Raw genomic sequence first — 20,812 nt, 5'->3', positions numbered from 1 at the left:
AAAGGTTTCAATATTTAAATCTGATGGTGTGGTTGAATTTCTGAAGTATCTATGCGTTCAAAGTCAGTGACCTCCACTAACACATGACAGTGTTGTGTTTGTCAAGAATCACACTGCTCTTACAGACTCTGTAGGTCTATCTGGGCTGGGCACTGAAACGGCCTTAGTCAAATATGCTCAACAAAGTTTACTTTGGCTCTAATGGTATGATGTTATCTTTCTCTATCAACACACTGTATGTAGATTAGTCTTTCTATCTGACCTCATCCATTTATGTTTGCTGTTTGTAGATTTCGACTTTTCAAGGCCAGGCCATTGTGACTAGAGAAAGAAAATGATGCATTTAGCAACATTGTCATTGAAAATTGATTTTAAAAAAAGGTTCAGTGTATTTTCAATGAAAAGTGAAATGATTCGTCTACTACCAAAAATTTTTATTTATACGTACATTTCACTATATGTAATTGGCAGGAACCAAACTGTGTAATACATTGTGTTATTTTATAACTTTCTAAAATTTTGGAAATGAAAAAAGAAAAATATTCTTTTCCTCACTAGCTCAACCAACCACCTGTTCAAAAGATGTGAAATTAGATAATGATTGACTATATTGCTTTTAGGTCAAATGTAAACATATTCAGAATTCATAAAATATTAAATCAAATTGAAAAAAAGAGAGAAAATACTCAATTTTCCTCGGGGTGCTATAGCACCCCCTAGCGTCCTATTGGTGCAGCAACCGATTAAAGGCATTAGTTTTAGCTGCAAAACATAAATCACGATATATTGCATTGTTTCTTCTAATTTTCATCTTCCTTCAACGTGTGTACGCAAAGACTTATGCTTCGTAGCTGCAGGCCTATCTTTAAATCCCAACTGTTAATCTATATCTCTGATATATGGCTTAAGTTTTAGTAAAGCTGATTCAAATTTCCTGCCATTCACAGAAGCTTGTCGGCTGATGTAACAACAGAAAAGAGAGGCTGGTTCCCGTTCCCCCAGCCCCGCAGATGACGGTGTTATAAAAGAAAGAGTCACCTCATACGTTTTTCTTTTTTAACTTTCTAAAAGAAGGCACGCGGTTTTATTTTCTTTTCCTATTGAAAGTCCTGGACCTTTAACTGGTTAATACCGGCCACACTTCAGTTGTGCCTGGTCACTCTAAATGTCATCTTAAGTATGATACACTGTTATACAACTATTACAACAAGTTCTTACATTTGTTAATAAACAAATATAATCATGCAGCAAACAATTTAAGGTTTTCTTAAAGACTTACCGCATTACTTTAGTACGCAACAAGCCTTCCTGTCAGCTGACTGCGGAAATGCACTGAAAGCGCGGGAAATATCAGGGAGGCGCACGTGAATCAAGAACACATCCGGGTACTTATAGGAATGTCCTGCCCCCTTTTAAAAGGAAAACTCTACGGAGTGGAAGGGAGAGAAAGCAACTCCTGGGACATTTGGTGCAATAAAATAATGAAATAAGAAAACAACTGTGTTGTGTGAGTTTTGTTTGCTTCATCTTGCGTCGTTTCGCTGATTTTCTACATTTTAATAAAACGGGTATGAGAAATGAGACAGAAATTCTGACTTAATGACAGGTAAACAACCTCAACTAGAGGGCCAAGACTTAAAGAAATTAACAAGGAGTTTCTTATTACTTTCTTAATACATCATTTACTTAGAATTACATTCCTTTGTAACTTTTTTTCGCCTTTTTTGAAGAGTTTATGCCATTACAATGAAAGATACAAATGTTACTAAAACAGGTTGAGATGATTATAAAGTTATTTTATATGTTCAGAGAGATCAAAGTCAGTCAATTAATCTTATATTACTCTACAATAGCATCTGATAAACTGTTTGGCATGGAGAAACAATTTTTTACAAAAAATATGAAACTATAACAATGGCTGCCATGGCTCAACGTAAAACTGCATGGATCTCAATATAAATGCTACTTAAGGGAATGGAGTATTTAAATGAACAGCTGTCATTAGACAAATCATTTCTGCTGCTATTCATTAACTGTGAAGAAAACTGTTTAAATTGAGGGGATAAGCATCACAAAGTTACCACTATGATCCTTAATGATTGTGGAAATGCATTAGAAAAATAAATGGCGAGTTATATGACTAATTTTGAATGAATAAATATGCTCATTATGTTAGCATAAAAATAAAGAAAAAATAGAAATATAAAATAAGCCTTGGAATTACTACAAATGACTGTAATTTAGGCTTTTTTTAAAAACTTACTTGAAGAAGAGAATAATTTTAGACAATTGGAAATCCATATGTTCCTATAAGAACTGAACACAATAAAAACCCATCAGGCAAAGCAAAAAGCACAAGCACATGGGATGAATAGTCAGAAGAATATGTTTAATAAAAATAATTAAACCTCAATTTCCTCTATAGAACTTCATAGAAAGTAATCCAATAAATTACAAATTACTTTAAGACGCATTTTCCTGCACTACAATAATTATTTTGACTACACAGACCACATCTTGCAAGAATTACAACTTTCCAATGAGAAAAATAAAGACAAACTGACCAAGGTGACATTTTATGGTCTTATCAAGCTTGAACCAAAAATACAAAACCCACGTTTGCTCATTGTGTCCTCCTTTTACAGCAGTAGTGTTTTGTCACTCCCCTTGCATATTGGTCTCTGTTTACTTGCGTCAAGCCACATTATGAACTCAAACATTTCCGATTTGAGTCCTTTTACGTTCCCACTTCTGTTGTTTCAAGCCCTAGCACACAAATCAATTCACTGAGGCGTCGCTGAGGGGCGACAAATAATCATTCGATCAGTGGCTTACAGCAGACGGAGCAGTGGCTGGGTGTTTGCATAAGGGCACTACCAGTTAAAACAGAGCAGAGGTGTAGATATACAAAATGACAGTGGTATGTTTTGCTCAGACATAGAAAAATACCATACTGTTAGTAATCATTAAAAAATGCAAGTTGCATTGAAAGCAAACCATGATGAGGTCTATATAGAGCAGGCATACAAGAAAACCACTTTAAAGCAACATTAGAAAACAGACGTGTCTTCAGTCTTTGTGTTCAGACCTCGCAATTTTTTTTTTATTATTATTATCATAAAGCCCACTGGAGAGAGAAAGAGAGGTGCTACAGATACTTAAGAATTCAACAGTTTATCCAGGGGGCCCTTCTCCTTGGAAATATCTAACAGTCAACGGTGTAACAGCAGTCCTAGAGCAAGCACTGTTGTGCCAGAGATTACAAAAAGGTACTTCGGCTCGAGTGTAGTCCAGTGTTTATTTGTAACCTGGTTACAGCTCTAAAATGAATGTGCGAGGGGAAAGCTGAAGGAAACACACAAGCATGGTGAGTGAGTGGCTCTATGGGAGGATGAGGTGCAGGATAAGGGCACTTCTACATCTAGCTGAAGCTCAGTTTGTCAGCAAAACAGATTTGTGAATGATAAAATGAGACAAAGCTGCAGACTCCCAGCAACGCAAATTGAAATGATCAAGCCCTTCCTGAAGCAAACCCACCCAACGCTAACTTTAATACTCAGCTATAATGAACAATCAATACAGTCTTAAACAGGATTGATCCGTGTTGTGCTTGTGGCACTTGTATTTTTAACACCACAGGCTGTCATGCAACACATTAAACTTCCTTCAGAGTCCTGAAGAGGCATGTTTGAAGATAAAAGAACACTTGTAATGCGGTGTTCACAAGTCAAAACCAGTGAAGCTCCATAAACACAAAAACATTCAGACTGGAAAAGTTCTGGAAGCAGGAGTTACCGGGCCGTGGAGGGAGAAACAGCATCACGTAGTCACAGAGGAGCTGGGGAAACTTGGCTTCTGACACACATTCACACACGGTCCAGGAGAAACTGACAGACATGCATATGTACATCTGCACAGTGAAGTCAACTCTTTTAGCAAAGCTGAGGTAAAGACGCAGTCAAATACAATGGGATCTAAGGAATAATATCCACAACACTTTCAGGACATCTGAGGGTAAAAGGGCAGTTTTTGGCACACAGTAGAAACTGAATTTCTGTCATTAGTTGATCATGTCAACTAACAATTACACAAGTGAATATTTGAGGGACTACAAACTAGAATGTGTCATTCCTAGGGAGTAGGCAAATAAATGTTCTACTATCAAATTATTTCTGATTGTGAACATTCTACATTTCCCACTCAATATGTAATCCTGAATAAGAAAAAAGAAGGGAAGGGATAGGATGAATGAGTAGTGAACTGGGGGTGGAAACATGGCAGATGAGAGAATCTACAGCTTCAGTGACATTCATTAGCTGCCCAGGTTATTGCTGACATTATCCAACATCCATCTGCAAAGCCAAAGTGTCAACAAACCTGCAAATGTACTGGCTATTTTACAAGTGAAACCAAAGTGTTTGAAAAGTGTCAACCCCCCCCTCCTCCCCAAACAATCAAAATATATTAATAGTACTGCTCAACGAGCAAGTTGATGTAGTTTCATCTTTTTTGTTTTTTAATAAAATTAATCCTGACATAATTACAATAATGCCTTTTCTTCTGTTGCAATTGTACATAATCAGGTGGTACAGGTTCACAGAGTTCAGAAAGTCTACCAAAGTCTGACATGCAAAATGTCTCAATACAAGACTGTACCTTGTGAATAGACATGGACATTTTTTCTGGCTCCTTTAAGTCAGTTTTTTTTTTAAAGGTTTTTACAGTCTTTTTTACACAACGTAGTTAGTTCTTGTATTTACACGTAAAGAAATCGCAACATAAGTGCTGGAAAATCCATATATATGTGAATAAATGTCTACATTTCTAGGCAATACATAAATAAATTTTTCATTTTCTGTTCGTAGGTTCAGTCCTCGTCACTGGAGTCCGAATCACCAGAGGATGAGGAAGAGCTCCCGGACTCCGACGAAGATGACTCGGCTTTTGCTGAACCTTCAGGGCCGCTGTTTTCTCTCGGTTCTGCAGATTCCTCGTCATCCTCTTCCTCGTCGTCCAAACCCTCCTCAGGCGCCTCTTCCTCCTCTTCTTCCTCCTTTCCTGACGGCTGCTCCATTTCAGTCAGGGAGGACTGGGAGGCTGTGGGAGCAGACGGAAGAGGAGCAGCAGCAGCAGATGGAAGGGTTGAAGGGTCACTGTTTGAGCTCTGCAGCTGTGTGGCAGACACAGGAAGGTTAAGGCCTGGAGTGAGGAGCATCCCTGGGTAAAGCATACTGGAGAGTAACAAGGGGTTAAGAGAGAGTGGGTGACTGGTGGCTGCAGAGGCAGCTGAAGCACTTGGTGTGACAGTGGCAGAGGAAGCAGAACTGGAAGTGGAGGAAGGAGTCGTGTTTACGTCCTCTGTCCTTTCTCCTTTGGTTTCCAAAGTGTTAGAGGGGGCATTAGACGGCTCGCATGTTCCGCTGCTGTCGGTTCCCTTCGTCTTCTCTTCGGAAACTCCCGCAGCTTCCTGAGTAGGCTTTCCAAGCATGCTGCTCATGCCGAGCAGGTTTGGCAATCCGGCCATTCCAGAAAGCATCATGGGAAACATGGCGGCGAGATTGCTCGCAGCCAGGTTGCTGGCATCTGGTGGCAGTCCCATGAGGCCTGCAGTGAGCTGCAGGGACTGTAAACTTTGGAGGTTTTGCTGGAAGGCCTGCAGACTGCTGAGGTCCATGCCAGAGAGGAGTCCGTTAGCCAGCAGGGAATTTAAACCCAGGGCGGAGGGTGCAGAGCTGGGTGCTGCCGCAGCCGCCGCAGCCACCGCTGCCTTGGCCAGGGGATTCTTCGGTCGGCGTCCTCGTCGGCTCACCTCCTCGGGAACGATGGGTCCAGTCAGGATCCGGTCAAACATGCTCTCAGGGAGATAACCCTAGTTAAACACAACAGATACACAGGCTTAGAAGGAAAATTAAACAGGCTCAGTTTCTTACAACCATAAATGTGGATGTAAATGTAGCTTATTGGGGCCTGCCATAGCAATGGCAATGATTTGGAAAGCATTTCAATGATCTCCTATCCAATGTATGAAAAGCACCTATTATTCTACACCTCAAGACAACTGGCGCGTCCTTTCGCCGTTAATGCAGCTCATACTGCTGCGTGTCCCCTCACAATATATATTTCAACATGTGAGGCACAATTTGTTTTGATTTGAATTTGACGTGTTTTTTTGCTACATACTTTGCCATGGTTACTGGAAATGCCAACAAAGGTAATAGCACCCTTTCCCTAAATTAAGCTTTTTAGCTATTTTTTTTTATTTATTAAGCATGTGTAGCACACTGTATGGAGGAAGTCAATGTAAGACAACATGCTAGTGATACCTCACATCCCATTGGCAGCATTCAGGCTAACATTAGCATTTTAGCTAATTTTAGTTTATACATTAATTTTAAAATACTGAATGGAGTAAATCCATGTTACTTAACATGCTAGTGACTCTCCACATGCTATTAAATACATTCTAGCTTACTCTGGCATTGATGCTAAATTTTAGCATCAGAATGCTGGGTTCCAACCGATGGGCACACTTTGGCAGGCCACGTTTAAATTTCTACATACATTTTTCAGCTTTAATTAATGCTTTTCTAAAACAATTGAAAACACTAATGAATGCAGGACTTATTATTGCAAATTGTGAGAAAACTACGATGACTCACCGACTGTTTAACCACATCAGCCCATTCAGGTGGGACCCCATACTCTGGATTTTCCTGAAGGAACCGGCACAGATCCTTAAGAGGAGGAGCAAAAGCTCCACCGACCTACACAAGAGAAAACAAACCATGTGAACCAGTGTGCACAACAGCCAAAACAGATATTTACACACAGAAAAACTACTCATATTTAGAGTTTTTCCTATAAGAAATGTCCAAAGTGATTGATATGCATTTAGCTCCCTAATACTACACTGTGAAGCATGGTGATGGTAGCATCATGCTGTGGGAGTGAGCTTGTTAGCCGTTTGTACAATTAATGGGGCAATGGATGAAGCTAAATAGAAGACAATAATATAAATATTAACCTTTTAAAGTTTTCTTTGTAAAAAACAAAATTGGGAACACTTTAAATAAAAAAATAAAATAAAAAACAGACACAAACTCACCTTGCGAGCATTTCTCCTGTTTATAATCTGGACTCTTTCCTCGCCCGTTAGACTGTTGACGTCGATCTTGTTAGGGTTCCTGCAGCGGTGCCGCTTCTGCTTGGGTCGGCCATCTTGGAAGTGGAACTGCATCTGCATCTTATTGACTCCCTAGCAACAAAACAACAACACACTTGTTGAGAATATTTTAGTGGACTGTACATTCCAACATGAATCAGTGCCTCAGAACGGGATGAAAATAATAATAAAAATAATCAGTACTAACTGGGATAAAAGCTCCTGTATCTGCGACAAAGCCTGGGTGTTCCCTAAGCCACTGGTCTAGGTCTTTCCTCATGGGAGCGTCATCGCCTGCCAGTCGGGTGCCGTCCTTCAGGTTGATGACGGGGATTCTGGTGTCTGTGTCTGCAGGGATCTGACTGGAGTTCATTTGTGCAGCAGCTCCTGTGATGCCCACCTGGCCAATTCCACCCCATCCTGGAGCCACCTTCACAGACATATGAACATGTTGCTGATTTTATTTAAAGTTTACCTCATACAGTGTGCTTTGCAGAAGTTTTTTAGTTCAATTTGCAGAATATTAACAAGAGAGATTAAGAAATTTTACCGGGTCAGGAGTAGCAGATAATTTATTCTTGTTCATGAAGAGCAGCTCCATTCCTTCTACATTCTTCCTTCTCCCCCGTCGCTTCTTAACCACTGGCTGGCCGTCCATTACTCCGTTCAACCTTATCTGACCACTAACACCTGGAGTAACTGAAGGAAAGGCACCATGTTTGTCATCGTGTATATTGAAAGAAAGTAAATTGGCATTTTCAGATACTTAAAAAATTTTGCCTCAGTTTTATTACAAATTACAAAACTGCAATTTAAGTTTGGTGTTTCATCCTTCCACCAAACTTTCTATTAATATAATTAAATACAACAATTTGTTAACAGGAAGAAGTGCACAGCAAAAACATGATTTTGGTCCTAAAAAGCTTTTATACATGCTGCCATCTAGTGGCAGAGGAAGAAACACTGAACATATCCAGCTTATGCTCCAAACAAAAACCATCGTACCAGTCTGGAAAGAGCTTTGAGGCTTGGTTATGTCTGCCAGGCCTGTGTCCGAAGCGCTCTGCAGCTCATGAAGCCGGGCCAGATACTGTTGCTGGGCCTGGGGGCCCTCCTCAGACTCTAGGGGTCTCTTTATAGGCAACCCCTGCTTCTGGAAGGTCAGCTTCAGACCTCCTTCCTGCTACACACACAGACAGGATCATGAGAGACAACTCGAGGAAAGGCAAACTTGTGAAATAAATATTAAAATTAAATACCTAGAAGGTTCATCTGTGACCTTTAATTCATCAGAGATCACAGGATGTTCTTATTTATACTGTTATTTGATTTATTCAACAAAAAACAAATTATATCCCAGTTTATTCCTCTTGCCTTAACTTTTAAAGGTTTCAAATCTAATCTATCAAAATTTAAAGATACATTTACCAAACAATTACAGAAAACACTGTTCAGGTTGTTGTTTGTTAGTAGTGCTGGGACACATGAACACACAGTGGGTAGTGCTGAGCAGGGCAGTGGGTGAAGTCCATTTGTAGTCTGGACTGTGCTAAGAAGCCATGCCATAGAGATATCTGTTGTCAGCATATAATGTCCCAATTTAAAGGTAAAAAGTAGCTATGAAATGAATAAAAAAAGATGTTTTTTTTTGGTGTCTTTATCAAAAAGCGGCATCAAAAAAAGGAGTACAAGCAAATATGATTCCTCCTTAGGTTATAGCCATGTTGCCAACAAGCATGTTAGACAAAACCACCAACGGCAGAAGTTCCCATTCCAGTTAGATTACAGGCAAGACCCCTTCAGACCAGAGACGCTTCAAACAGAAGCTTATCATACGCTCATGACTGAATGATTTGTGTTCGTGTAATCACAGCCTGAGAGCCCAATTCAAATAGAGTGTGTGGGAAAAGAGGGGAAGGCTGTTATTAAATTAATCTCTCCTGCTTCCAGGCAGTGCAAACCGCTAATCATCCTCAAAGGAAAGCAGGCCGACGAAGAGCGAAGAGACATGCTGAACGCGGCAGCTAAGAGCGGTCATGGCAGAGAAGAGGCAGGGGTCCTACAGTTAGGGCTGAAGCGGAGGGAGGGGGACGGAGCGAGGAATTGAGAAATCAAACATACATCATTGAGCTTTACTGAGAACTCCTTGTTTTCTGCAACATGCTTGGTCACCTTTGACCCCTGTGGAGAGGCAGAGGGGTCCTCGCACAGGCTGTTGGCGTTGTCCAGCAGTTTAGTGGTGTAGAAGGAGGCGACCGTGCTGCCGGGCTCGTAGACCCGACGATGGCCAGGCCACTTGCCCTTGAGCACGGCCTGGCAGATGCTGTCCAGACGGTTGATTATCACACGGTCCTAGTCAAATCAAAATGAAAAATTTATGATTTTTTTTTTTTTTTTTAAACTCAGCCCTTGGCACCTCAACCCAAGCAGTTATGTTGGGCAATATGAGAGCTTAGTATCAAAATAAAATAACTGCAATGGGAGATAGCATTTAGTAAAGTTAGAAACTCTAATATCTGATAAGCTATTCACTCAACAATTAGTATTCATTCAACGTGGGCAATGTGGCTTAAAAATAAAATCTCAAATTTGAATCAATTTTTCTTCTTACTTACTTTCTTTTCGAAATAGTAATTACAAATGAAAGAAAATATTTTCAAAAAGCATCTTATTTCAATCATTACTTCTATACAAGGTAAATTTTTGTTTAATTACAAGGATGTAATAATAATATTTTGATAATTTGACTTGAAAAAAACATCTTAAAATTACAAGAAAAAAGTTTTTAATGGAGGAAAATGCTTAGTTATCAGGATCTGATGTGAGCAGCTCAGCTCATGTAGACCTTTCTTCAAAATAGACAATTGTTTGAATGATCATTTCAAAGTCCTGCTACTGATAATAATTTCATGCTGATGTTAAAAGATAAAGTATTTCTATTAATTATTATCTGTAAAACTTCATAAGATGCTCTACATTTCTTATTTTAATTCAAAAACCAAAAATATTGATTAATCGATTAAATCAATTTTTCGCCCAGCCCCAGCATCCATGCTTGAATAGCTCTGCAAGTGACCAGAGTTTTAAGTATTATCTCAAATGCAAACCTTAATCTGTAGATAACTGTAGACGGGAAAGAAAACAGGAGTTATTTACCTTGGGCCAGTACGACGCAGCCAACATGTAGCCTCCACCCTGGAAAGGATGGGCGGAGTTGTTCGTGACTCCATTCTCAGACACATGTGAGTCTTGCATTTCGTCCTGTGTGGTGCTGAGGGAGGCCACGCTGTCCTCATCAAAACCCTTAACACTTGTTGTTACAGGCACTGTGAAAAAAAAACCAAAACAATAAAAATCCAACTCAAACTTTAAAACTTTGTAAAGCTGAACAAGTTAGGAAATGTTTATGGGCTATACAAAACATATCCATTAAAATTCTTGCACAAAATTATTCTTAGAATTTAGGGTTTCCATCTGGTCAGTTCAGAGCCGACAAAACACGCTTGAGTAGGTAACGGGCTTTACTGGAGTTAAAGTGCCTGTCAAATTTGACTGAACAATCCGGAGGGTTTTGACACCAAAAAAACCTTAAATGATTCCCAAAAAACCGTGCTTGACCATTTTTAGGAGTAGAAACCCTAATGGAAGTAAAAAAACTAATATAAAAAAATCCTGACTTGATAACTAGGAAGAATTATTTTCTTAAAATCGGTGTAACTCACCTTTCTTCTTTGCTTCCTCTCCCTCACTTTCACTGTCATCAGAAGAGGAGGATGAGGACGACGATGACGACGAAGAGCCAGAGGAGCAAGACGAGGAGGAGGACGAAGAGCTGGACCCGGAATGTGAGGAGGAGGAAGAAGATGAGGATGAGGATGAAGAAGATCGTGACGAAGAGCTTGAGGACGAACCGTCCGAGTCTGACTCAGAGCCTCGCCGGGCCTCCCTGCGGCCCCTTTTGCTCGCCTTCTTGGGTTTCCTTTCTGTGGAGTTGGGTGTGAGCGGCTTGGTGCGCGCCGCCACCATCTGCCTCTCGCTGTCCTTCACCACGGAAACGGGCTTCTCCTCCAGACCTGTCGGAGTCGCTGGAGGCTGCTGGGGGCTCCAGCTCTCCCCCTGTCTTTCTTTAATCTCCTCTTCTTCTGAAGCTGCTTCCACTTTAGGCACAATCCCACAGGGGTCCGGGTCTCTCTGGGTGGGCGGGGGCAGTGGGGAGCCCGTCGGTAACGGTCCGGCAGCCTGGTACTGAGGGAGCAGGAGCGGGGTTGTTGTGCGTTGCTGCTGCTGCTGTGCGGCTTTCACCTGGCTGTAGTTGCGTTGGGCTGCCATGAAGCACAGATCGGGGTCTCTAAGAATGTGGTAATCCGTCCGACTGACGCCGTGCTTTGCGGCGCCGATCAGCAGGTCGCGGTCGTGAGTTCCGGCCTCCCACCACACGGGTAAGTCAGAGCTCATCTGGCACAGGGACAGACGTTCAAACAGCAGTGGATGTCTGAGGACTTGTTCCCTGACCTGGCGAAGCAGCTCTACTCTGTACAGGGTACGAGAGGCTCGCTCTTCTGTGATTGGCTGGATGGTCAGGGATGGATCCACTGCAGAATCTGGAACAAAAGAAGGAAATGTCGGTTTTGCTCTAAAGGTACCACCCAAAAGCTTGTTTGTGGCTACAGCTTAAGCGTCACACTGTTTGTCTTCCAGCTAATAATTAACCTCATCACCAGGCTACCTCCGAACTTCCCTCCTAAACAATCTCATACAGATGAGGAGCGTGGCATATATCTCTGCTGGTCTTCTTCAAGTTTGTAAAAATAATAAACTAAGTACACTGCAAAAACTGAAATTTAAGTAAATTTAAATAGAATTAAGAGTATTAATGCGTTGTTTCTTTTCTGACAAGATACTTTTTCTCACTAAGAGGTTTCAGTTAGAATATTTCCCTTATTTAAAGTGTTGTGTTTCTTAATTATCTTCATAAGAATTTAAAGCTTGACATTATGAATTTATTACTTATTATGAAGATGTTTATGCTAGAAAGTAGAATAGTTTTCAAAGAAAAGTAACAATAGAAAAAATTAACTTGTATAAAATTTAAAGCAACATCAGAAACATAAATACCTTGTCAATATAGATTCAGATAATTCCCAGTTTTCATTACTTAACTTGATCCTTCACAGTCATCAGAAGGCTAAATCAAAACAAGTCATACATGTTTTATATAAATAAGATTCTGACCTCCATCTTTGGGTGGCAGGCGACACACTCGTCTACACATAGCAGTGAAGGCGCAGAGGTATTTCTGCAGGCTCTCATCTGTTTTCTTATGCAGCCGGGCCATGGCCCTGAACTTGGTCCAGTCAAATCGCCCGAGGTTCGGGTCAAAAACGACACCAAAAGTGGACACAACCCGATAAAAATCGGCCTCTTCTCTCCTTGTCCACCTGCAAGAAGAGCATTTAGATAAGTCCTCATGCGTAACATGAGTCTTGGATTTCTGTTTTTGTAAATATTTCCGTTTTCGTGCATTTTATTTGCTTCCTGACCTCTGTTGGCGTTCAATCTTTGCAGCCATCTTGGGGTTGAGTGTGTCTTTGAGTGCGGGGGGCAGCGGGCAGATGGGGGCAGAGAGCATCATGGCCTGCTGGGGTTGAGACTGGGACTGAGTCTGGTGGATGTGCAGGATCTGCCGGCTCTTGGTGTAGCGCTGAGACGCCGTGATCAGTCGCCTCAGTCTGGCTGTCAACACTGAGGGGGAGGGCCAGTAGGATGTCTGGCCTTCCGTCACTGGAGGTGCGTCTGGTTGTAGCAACAAAAATTATAGAGACAGAATCCTATTTTTAGCCATTAAAATAGAAGTAGGTTGTTTTGCTCTTTCAAACTTTGAGATTTGTCCTGCGTAGGAAAGCTTTGCTTTTAATAAATTGTGATAATTCCACTTAGGATTGAAAAGATTTAATACCCACCTCCAGCATTATCAGAGACAACCAAATCTCCAGGGGAAGAGGCGTCATCCTGCGGGACGACAAACTAATTTTAGACACAACTGACTTTAAAAGAAGCAAACATTTTTACCACACATCTCAGGTGGTAATACAACAACAGTTGCACTCATCAGGAACTGCTAACTTTGAATAAAAACAGTAAAAAAATAAAATAAACCAACAGAAAATGAAGAGATTTGATTATCCACATTTAGGCTTCAAAGCAAGTGGCCCCAACATGGATCAAGATTTTTTTTCTCTAAAACATGAGTTGATGCATTAATGAATGTTGTAAAGTTTCACTGGCTTACAACACAAACAAGTGCTTAAAATATTTAAAACAGCTGGCAATCAACAAACAGGATGTCTACAAGGGATTCAACTGCTGGCTCTACCAGAGCAGATAGCTGAGCTAATTAACCAGCTGATACCAGCTTGTTAAACTCCCAGTGTTACTCAACAGCCAAACATATATTCAGTGGAAAATTACTGCTAAATTTAGAACTGCTTCAGTCTAAAAAGATCATAAATACATGCTATAAAAAAGACAATTTCACACTTTATTAAAATATTTTTGAAAAATTGCATTTACCCAATGTTATCTTACTGAGAGTATTTCATACTGGTCCAAGCCCATCATGTTGTTTACAAGTTGCATTTTAATATCCTCACTTTACCTGAAAACCTAATCAGTTGCCATGCTTTAACAGAGAAAATACGTCAATAGTTGAAAAGTGTTGAAAATATTAAAAGATATTAGCTGCTTAGAGTGAATAAACTAGGCTGTGCACTGAAGCCAAAAGGTGGCTGTGTAGGACACACTTGCTTGTGGGTTTAATCTTAAAAGTGGTGGTAATTTCTAAACAGAATCCAACCTCAACTTCTTCTTAAATCCTCCTTGCCTTGTCATGAGATACATGACAATGACATTGAATATGTTCTCAATGTCAGAAAATATTTCTGAATGCTGTTTTCATCAAAAATATTCTGTGTGCATCTTAGAAATACAGGGAAAGCTATTTTTTTTAAATCTTTATGGAAGTTTCTTGACATAATTCCCACTTTCAAATTAGAAATTACACACCACAGCGTGAATAGCTGTAGTCATAATGACAACTATTACTTTCAAGTCAAATATAATGGGGTTCTGATACCATAACTTAAATAAAATGCTAAAAACTCACATTTTAGTGAGAATGCAGGGATGACAAATAATCATAAAATTGTGAAAAAGTAGGATATAAAGTTTTCTTAATCTTTCCAATTAGTAGAAATGTTACAGTTGACATGGCCTTTTAATTTGTAGATTTTGTAGACTTACCTCCATGTCGTCTTTCAGAAGAGCTGGTGCAGGCTTGTACTCTGGATCATCCACATCCCTGCATTGAGATTATTGTTGCAGATTATGGAAGTTTTAATAAACAGGGTACAAGCAGAGCACATGTTGGTGCGGTGTGTCTACTCACCCATCCATAAAGTCATTGCCTCTCTGCTCTGCAGCGATGGCCTTCTCATCCGGTCGCCCGACACGGTCTAAGAAACACAGAGTTGGGTCTGCGCGAATAGTGTTGTACTTCTCATACCCTGGAAGCGTGCAGAAAGACAAACACACACCAAATTTAGCAAAAGATAGTGCTGGAAACATGTGGATAGCAATCAGGAAAAACACACAATCTGTCTAATTTCCCACTGCTATCAACGAAATCAAGTTTTGGTTATAAAGCAAATTTATTTGACTTATGTAGATGAGTTAGTGTCCTAAAACGGTAATTCTTGCAAAATTTTGAGAAATAGGTTAGAGGATTTTAATTTTAACAAATAGTATTCCTTGTTGAATTCTATTCAGTTTCTCACCATGCTTAAAGACACCCAGCAGCAGACATTTATCAGCGACTGCATCCCACCAAAGGGCTGGCAGCTCTGAGTGGTCCGGATCCGGAACCCAGATCTTTACCTCACTGTGTGATATAAAGAGAGGAAGATGTTGGAAAACTAGCCACATAGAGAAACAAACACAAACTAGTGCATTTTAATAAATTTGACTATCTTTTAAACTATTACACACAAAATAACCAGTGGGGGGGAACAACAGACCGACACTAGCAGATCACTAGTGACTATAAAACTTCACACTGGACCTTAAGCAGATTGGATTCTGTGTCTCGCCACGCTTCTTCCAAGAGCTGCTACTTTGATTACTAAACAAAATGCAATATTTACATTCACCTAAAGAAAATCCTTCCTATGGAAATCACTGCTTATGCAAGCTTTTATCTTCCACACAACTTTCCATTAATATACTTGAACACAACATTCTCTGTCACCCTTTATATGGAAGTTGTCCCTTTTTGTCTGAGAACAAATGTCAAGTCATATTTAATTGTCTAATTTTCTGATATCAATTAACAAAAATAATTGTTTAAAATTTTTATGTAATGAATGGTTTTCTCCTTAGTATTGGTGGTTTAACTTTTTATATACAATTCTGTTGAAATGCTGATTTTTCTTAAGTACTGTTTTTTGTTCAGAACTTAAAAGTTGTTCTCATCATGTTCTTATCAATTTGCTGCTGATAAAAAGACTAACCCATTGCAGACAAATTTATTATTAATCTCTCACCTCAATACAAGCACCGACTCCTACTTTTTACAGTCAACTATGGTTTCAAAAAGACATAGTAAGGTTGAGCACATCCAAACTAATTTCACCAGCAGGGGGTGCTGTGCATCCACTACAAAGAATATTATGAACGTGTTTCTACCTTCAACCAGTTGATATTAGATGCAAATGCACACATGTCCAACCCAGACAGAAAAAACTATTTCGACATTAAGGCTGCTTAAAATTAAAACTGTTGGCTTTAAGCAGCTTTACTGTCATCTTTGTAAATGTATGAAATCTAAACTGTCCATCTGACCTCAAACTTCAGCTTGGTGTCTAAAGTTAACTCGCAACGCTGTGATTTAGGACAGTTTCTGTTTCTTTTATATATAAATTAGTTTTAAAAGTCCCACACAAAGTTCAGTGAGAGATAATTTATTTGAGTGGAGGCATCTGAGCAGGACATCTGAATATACTGAAGATGAGCTCACCTGGAGTCCCCGCCGTCTAGCACCTTCTGGGCTTGACTTCCTATCACCTCTTGTTTCAGGTAGTAGAGCATTCTGACCCGGAGCAGCACCCTGCGGAGAGAAAACCCGGTTGGTCACAACAAAGCCCCGTCCACCCACAAAACGCTGAGAAAGCAGATCCAAAACACCCACACACACACACACACACACACACAGACACCTGCTAAATACAATGCAAATTAGCTAAATGTGTGACAATCGAGCTGTAATCCAAAGCTTGTACTGTACAGTCACAGTCCAACAATTTTACTGCTGTACTCACACATTCAAATCAAAAATACATCTGAATTTCTCCCTGTTTTTTTATTAAACTGCCATACATTACTCCCCTATCTGATCAGGTAAAATTTAAAAGTCTAAGCAACATTGAATAAGAAAACGGTGACCAATTGACTTGGTGAAACAGATGAGACAACATCGTAAAACAGCAGCATCTCTCTGCAGCTGTCTTGTGGAGTGGAAGGCTGGGAAGTTAAGGCTGACAAGCCAGAGACAGCGTGACTCACAGGGGAGACATTAGCTCTATAATGCATGATTGCACATCACAGACGTCAGCTTGGAGTGGAGACGCGCTGAAGTGGTGGGAACTGTGGAGTGCCAATCTACATTATAAAACTAGCATGATATGAGAGGGATTTTTTCCAAATGCAGAAACAAATATGACCACTTAAAAATTATTTTAAAGTCCACCTTGATGTTTTGCCACACAGTAAAGCCATGAAGAAAAACTAGACTCCTCCTTGTTTGGTCGAGGTGGCATAGCAGAGTTGATGTCAACCCTCTGGTAAACCTCTAAGTCAACAAGAGAGGTAATCACAGAGCTGAGTTAGTGAGAACAAGCGAAGAGAGGAAAGGCGTAGGCAGTGGTCTGCTTTAGAGAAGAACACTGGACCACTAGCTATTCCTGCAACTCCGACATGAAGTCGGAGTTGCAGGAATAGTGCAAACAGATATAGTGCAAACATCTGTAAAAATTCGAGACTAAAATTTTGAAAAATATCTCAGTCAGATTAAAGTAATTTTGCAAATAAAAACAGATCAAGCTGAACCATTTTTCAAATCTTGTCACATTTCTTAATTGGTTTTGCTTCTCATGTGTGACCTCTGTCTTAAATTTTCTTGCTGCTTCTTTAGGTTTCGTCCCAGTATTACCTTTTAATCAGCTCCATTCACCCTACCGTCGACTCATAACAGCTTCCCTGTCCATCATATCGAAAAGAAACCCCACAGCATGATGATGCCACCACCATGCTTCACCATGGGAATGGTGTGTAGAGTGTTAAGTGTTAATTCACTTTCACACGCAGCATTTTACATGTAACTCAGAAAATCTTTTTATTTTGGTGTTATTGGGCAAGAGCCCATTCTTGCACATTTTACTATGTCTCAAACTTGGCAGAGATGATCTTTAAGCTGTTTTTATTTACAATAACCATACCCATAAATTTTTTGTAGGGAAGTACCACAAACACTTTTCCTGTTGACTGATTCTCCCATCTAAGCTGTGGATATATGCAGCTCCTCCAGAGTAACTATGGGCCTCTTAGCTGATTTTCTCATTTAGACTTCGATTACCCACTCTGTCTCATTTTCAGGTGACGGAGTTAACGCCACAACTATGAAATGCACAAAGCTTGGATACCGTTTTATAACCCAAGTCTGCTTTTGACGGTCTTGAACTTTTTTTTCCACATTTAGGACTTTACCGCCTACCCAGGTAAAGAGGTAAAGTCCCGCTAGTGATAGAAAACATGAAACAAAACAGCAAACCTCACCAAAACATTCTGTATCGCTTAGTGGAAACTAGGCATTACAAACTTCTGAGTCCTTCAAAGAGCAGATCTATTTATACTGAAATAAAATTACTCCTTTTCCTACCTAGGTGACTTCTAACAGCAATTGAATGTGTAATCTGTAATGGGGTATGAGTACAACTTTTTAAGGCTTTTATTTGTAAAACAAAATATCATTCCCATAAGTAATTTTCTTTCTACTTCAATCAAGTGCTTGTCTGTCACATACAATTCCAATAAAATACACTCAAGTTTGCCAATGTCCAAGGTCCAACAGCGTTTTTCTGCAAATGTTACTGGCATCCACTATGGAGAGCTATCTCTGTTAGTTCAGAGCTGAACTGAATGGCTCCCTCCCCCTTTCGGTGTTGACTGGAGCCGCCCAGGACCAGCTGCCGCTTCCTCTGCCTGTCAGTGTAGCCCTTCATCAAGTCTCTCTCAAGCCTTTGTTAGTGGGTGGCGTCTGGGAGACACAGTTCATCCTGAGAGGCTACAGAGGAACTCTACACAGCTGTAAGCAGCCTTTCCAAAACAAATAAGACAAGTACGTCTGACAAAAGAGCCATGTATGAAATCCTTCATGCTCAGATGTTGTTTTAGCGTCCAACATAAAAAAATTGAAAGCGTTTTCTGCCTTTTTTGGTAAATATAGGAATCTGATTTTAAAAAAGTGCAGTAAAATATCTGGTTTGTGATTCCAGCTATGATCTTGATGCCAATTTATTTTTAAATTCTCAGAAAGAAATGTATTATAGATATTTTTTGCTACACAGGAGTCATGTGCTTCTGTAAACCTGCAGCCCTCATGAGGATACCAGCGAACCCTTCACCCCCAAACCACCAGTCACATTCCAGGTCCTCCGGCTGAGAATGCACAAGTCAGCAAACTCTGCAGAGCGTGTGTCCCCAACTGCCCGGCATGTCACACATCACACAATCACGAGATTCAGCACTACTGGACAAAGACACAATGGAGAACTTTCTATGGAAGCTGCAGAACTCTGCACCCAAAGCTCACTGAGTGAATGAATCCATCCCAAAGAGAAGCAACACTTTATTTAGCTTTCATATCTCAAACAAACATTTCAATAATAGCCAACTTCTCACTTCTGGCTTAAAATAAGAAAGATCTATGATGGCCATTAGCTGGTCTGAAGTTTAATAAGATTCTAATAGGGCTGCTATTTTTGATGCTATCCACGTTTGTTAATCAATCAGTGAGCTGTCAGCTCCAACAGAAGTTGGAGTGGTTCCTAATTACTGGTGCTTGGCAGTGCCACCGTTAAAATCTGAGCCACATGCAAATTGTATTTTTATTCACTTAGCCCCCATTTTATTAGAAATAAATGGAGACAATCACAGTTAGGAGAGAATAATCACCACCTGCTAGTTACTATAATGGCTTAAAGGCTTAAACATTAAGAACAAACACTTTCTATAGACGGTCAAAATGAGTCGTTTGCTACAAAACATCAAATTCTTATTGATGAAGATAAAGGCTTATCCACTCAATGCTTATTACAAAGAATCAAATGTGTCAGAGTTCACTTCGTCGGATAAAGTATTAAAATTTCTACAAAGTTGTGTGTGAAATATTTATAAAAGCTTGCAGCGCAGCGGAACACCTACTTGTTGCAATGATGTTTCAGATGTTTCTTGTAGCCGTCGTCCTGCAGCATGTGCTCAGGATTGTGTTTCCGAAGCCACTCGGCTTTGTGGATGTCAAAAGAACTAGTTTGAGTCTTCATCTTTTTGCCTTTTCTGCCTCTAGGTACCGGGGCAGACAGGCCTAGAGGGAGAAAAAGGAGAAATCATTTTGTGCTCCAATGAGGGGTAAAGGGTTTAGTTTTAGGATAGGATCAGTTAATAAAATTAAACGGAAAACACTCACCGAGGTGATTCTGCAGCTCCTTGGTACGCCCGTCTTCAGTCGGCGCTATGAGGTCCCACATGAAGCTCTTTATTTTGTCATCGCCTCGATAATGGACTAGGCAGTAAGCTAGAAGGGCTCTGCAGATGGACTCCACGTCCCATTCAGTCAGCTGCTTTTTAAAGCGACCGTGGTTGAGGATGTCTTTCCATCGACCCCATCTGGAAAAATAAAAGGCCAGAAAAACATTCAGAAAATGAAAATGTTTCTTAAGTCAAACTGCTCTGATGGGAATTTCAATTCAGGTAAAAACTGTAATAGAAAATATCATGTATTGCAATAACTAAATAATAGAAGTGGAACTTGCTATACTTATTACAGACAGAGGAATACAGTGTTTATTTCTGTTAATTTTGCTGAATGTGGCTTACAGTCAAAGAAAAGAACTGCTGACTTAAAATTAAAAAATACTTTGTTCCATTTACAGAGTGATTAATCTGAGCATTTTAATGGAAAATTAAGTGAAAGGTAAAACCGTGGTAGAAAAGTAGGCCCACACTAAAGGGTAATGTCAGCTTTGAGGATATTCTGTAACAAAGTCCATTCAAGAGTTTGATAAAGTTTGATTCAGGTGAAAACCTGGACTAGAGCCGCCAAACATCTTTGTCATTGCACTTATTTTCAGGTGAAAGAAACTCTTGTATTTTATTTAGAAATAAAGGTTCCAGAGTTTAGAGAGAGAGTGACCAAGGTTCTTAATATCCAGTGTGAAATTTCCATTGATAATTATCTCCTGGCCAAAGACATTATTAGCTCACCGTGTTTTTGTAGCCATCAGATCAACAGAAATCAACAGAAACGCCACTGAATACCAAAGA

General features: G+C 40.0%; 1 protein-coding gene across 7 annotated transcripts in view; it reads right to left on the bottom strand.

Moving 5' to 3' along the window:
• Window positions 1–2,368: 2,368 nt before the first annotated feature.
• Window positions 2,369–20,812, bottom strand: part of chd9 (chromodomain helicase DNA binding protein 9) — an 86,977-nt gene continuing 68,533 nt past the window's right edge. For 4 of the 7 annotated variants that reach the window (XM_044102526.1, XM_044102541.1, XM_044102571.1 and 1 more), the window contains 18 exons: window positions 19,956–20,155; window positions 19,694–19,853; window positions 16,233–16,322; window positions 14,995–15,098; window positions 14,607–14,724; window positions 14,462–14,519; window positions 13,123–13,171; window positions 12,703–12,955; window positions 12,395–12,600; window positions 10,885–11,763; window positions 10,319–10,488; window positions 9,284–9,514; window positions 8,168–8,345; window positions 7,713–7,861; window positions 7,371–7,592; window positions 7,106–7,255; window positions 6,660–6,764; window positions 2,369–5,869 (listed from right to left, as the gene is read on the bottom strand). In XM_044102526.1, coding sequence (XP_043958461.1) covers window positions 4,868–5,869; window positions 6,660–6,764; window positions 7,106–7,255; window positions 7,371–7,592; window positions 7,713–7,861; window positions 8,168–8,345; window positions 9,284–9,514; window positions 10,319–10,488; window positions 10,885–11,763; window positions 12,395–12,600; window positions 12,703–12,955; window positions 13,123–13,171; window positions 14,462–14,519; window positions 14,607–14,724; window positions 14,995–15,098; window positions 16,233–16,322; window positions 19,694–19,853; window positions 19,956–20,155 — 4,324 coding nt within the window. In that variant the 3' untranslated portion in view covers window positions 2,369–4,867. The remainder of the gene's footprint in view (window positions 5,870–6,659; window positions 6,765–7,105; window positions 7,256–7,370; window positions 7,593–7,712; window positions 7,862–8,167; window positions 8,346–9,283; window positions 9,515–10,318; window positions 10,489–10,884; window positions 11,764–12,394; window positions 12,601–12,702; window positions 12,956–13,122; window positions 13,172–14,461; window positions 14,520–14,606; window positions 14,725–14,994; window positions 15,099–16,232; window positions 16,323–19,693; window positions 19,854–19,955; window positions 20,156–20,812) is intronic. The other 3 variants (XM_044102535.1, XM_044102550.1, XM_044102560.1) reach the window with 3 other exon arrangements.

Source organism: Gambusia affinis, linkage group LG02 (assembly GCF_019740435.1).
Source record: "Gambusia affinis linkage group LG02, SWU_Gaff_1.0, whole genome shotgun sequence".
NCBI lineage: Eukaryota > Metazoa > Chordata > Actinopteri > Cyprinodontiformes > Poeciliidae > Gambusia > Gambusia affinis.
This window is presented reverse-complemented; position numbering and strand designations above follow the sequence as displayed.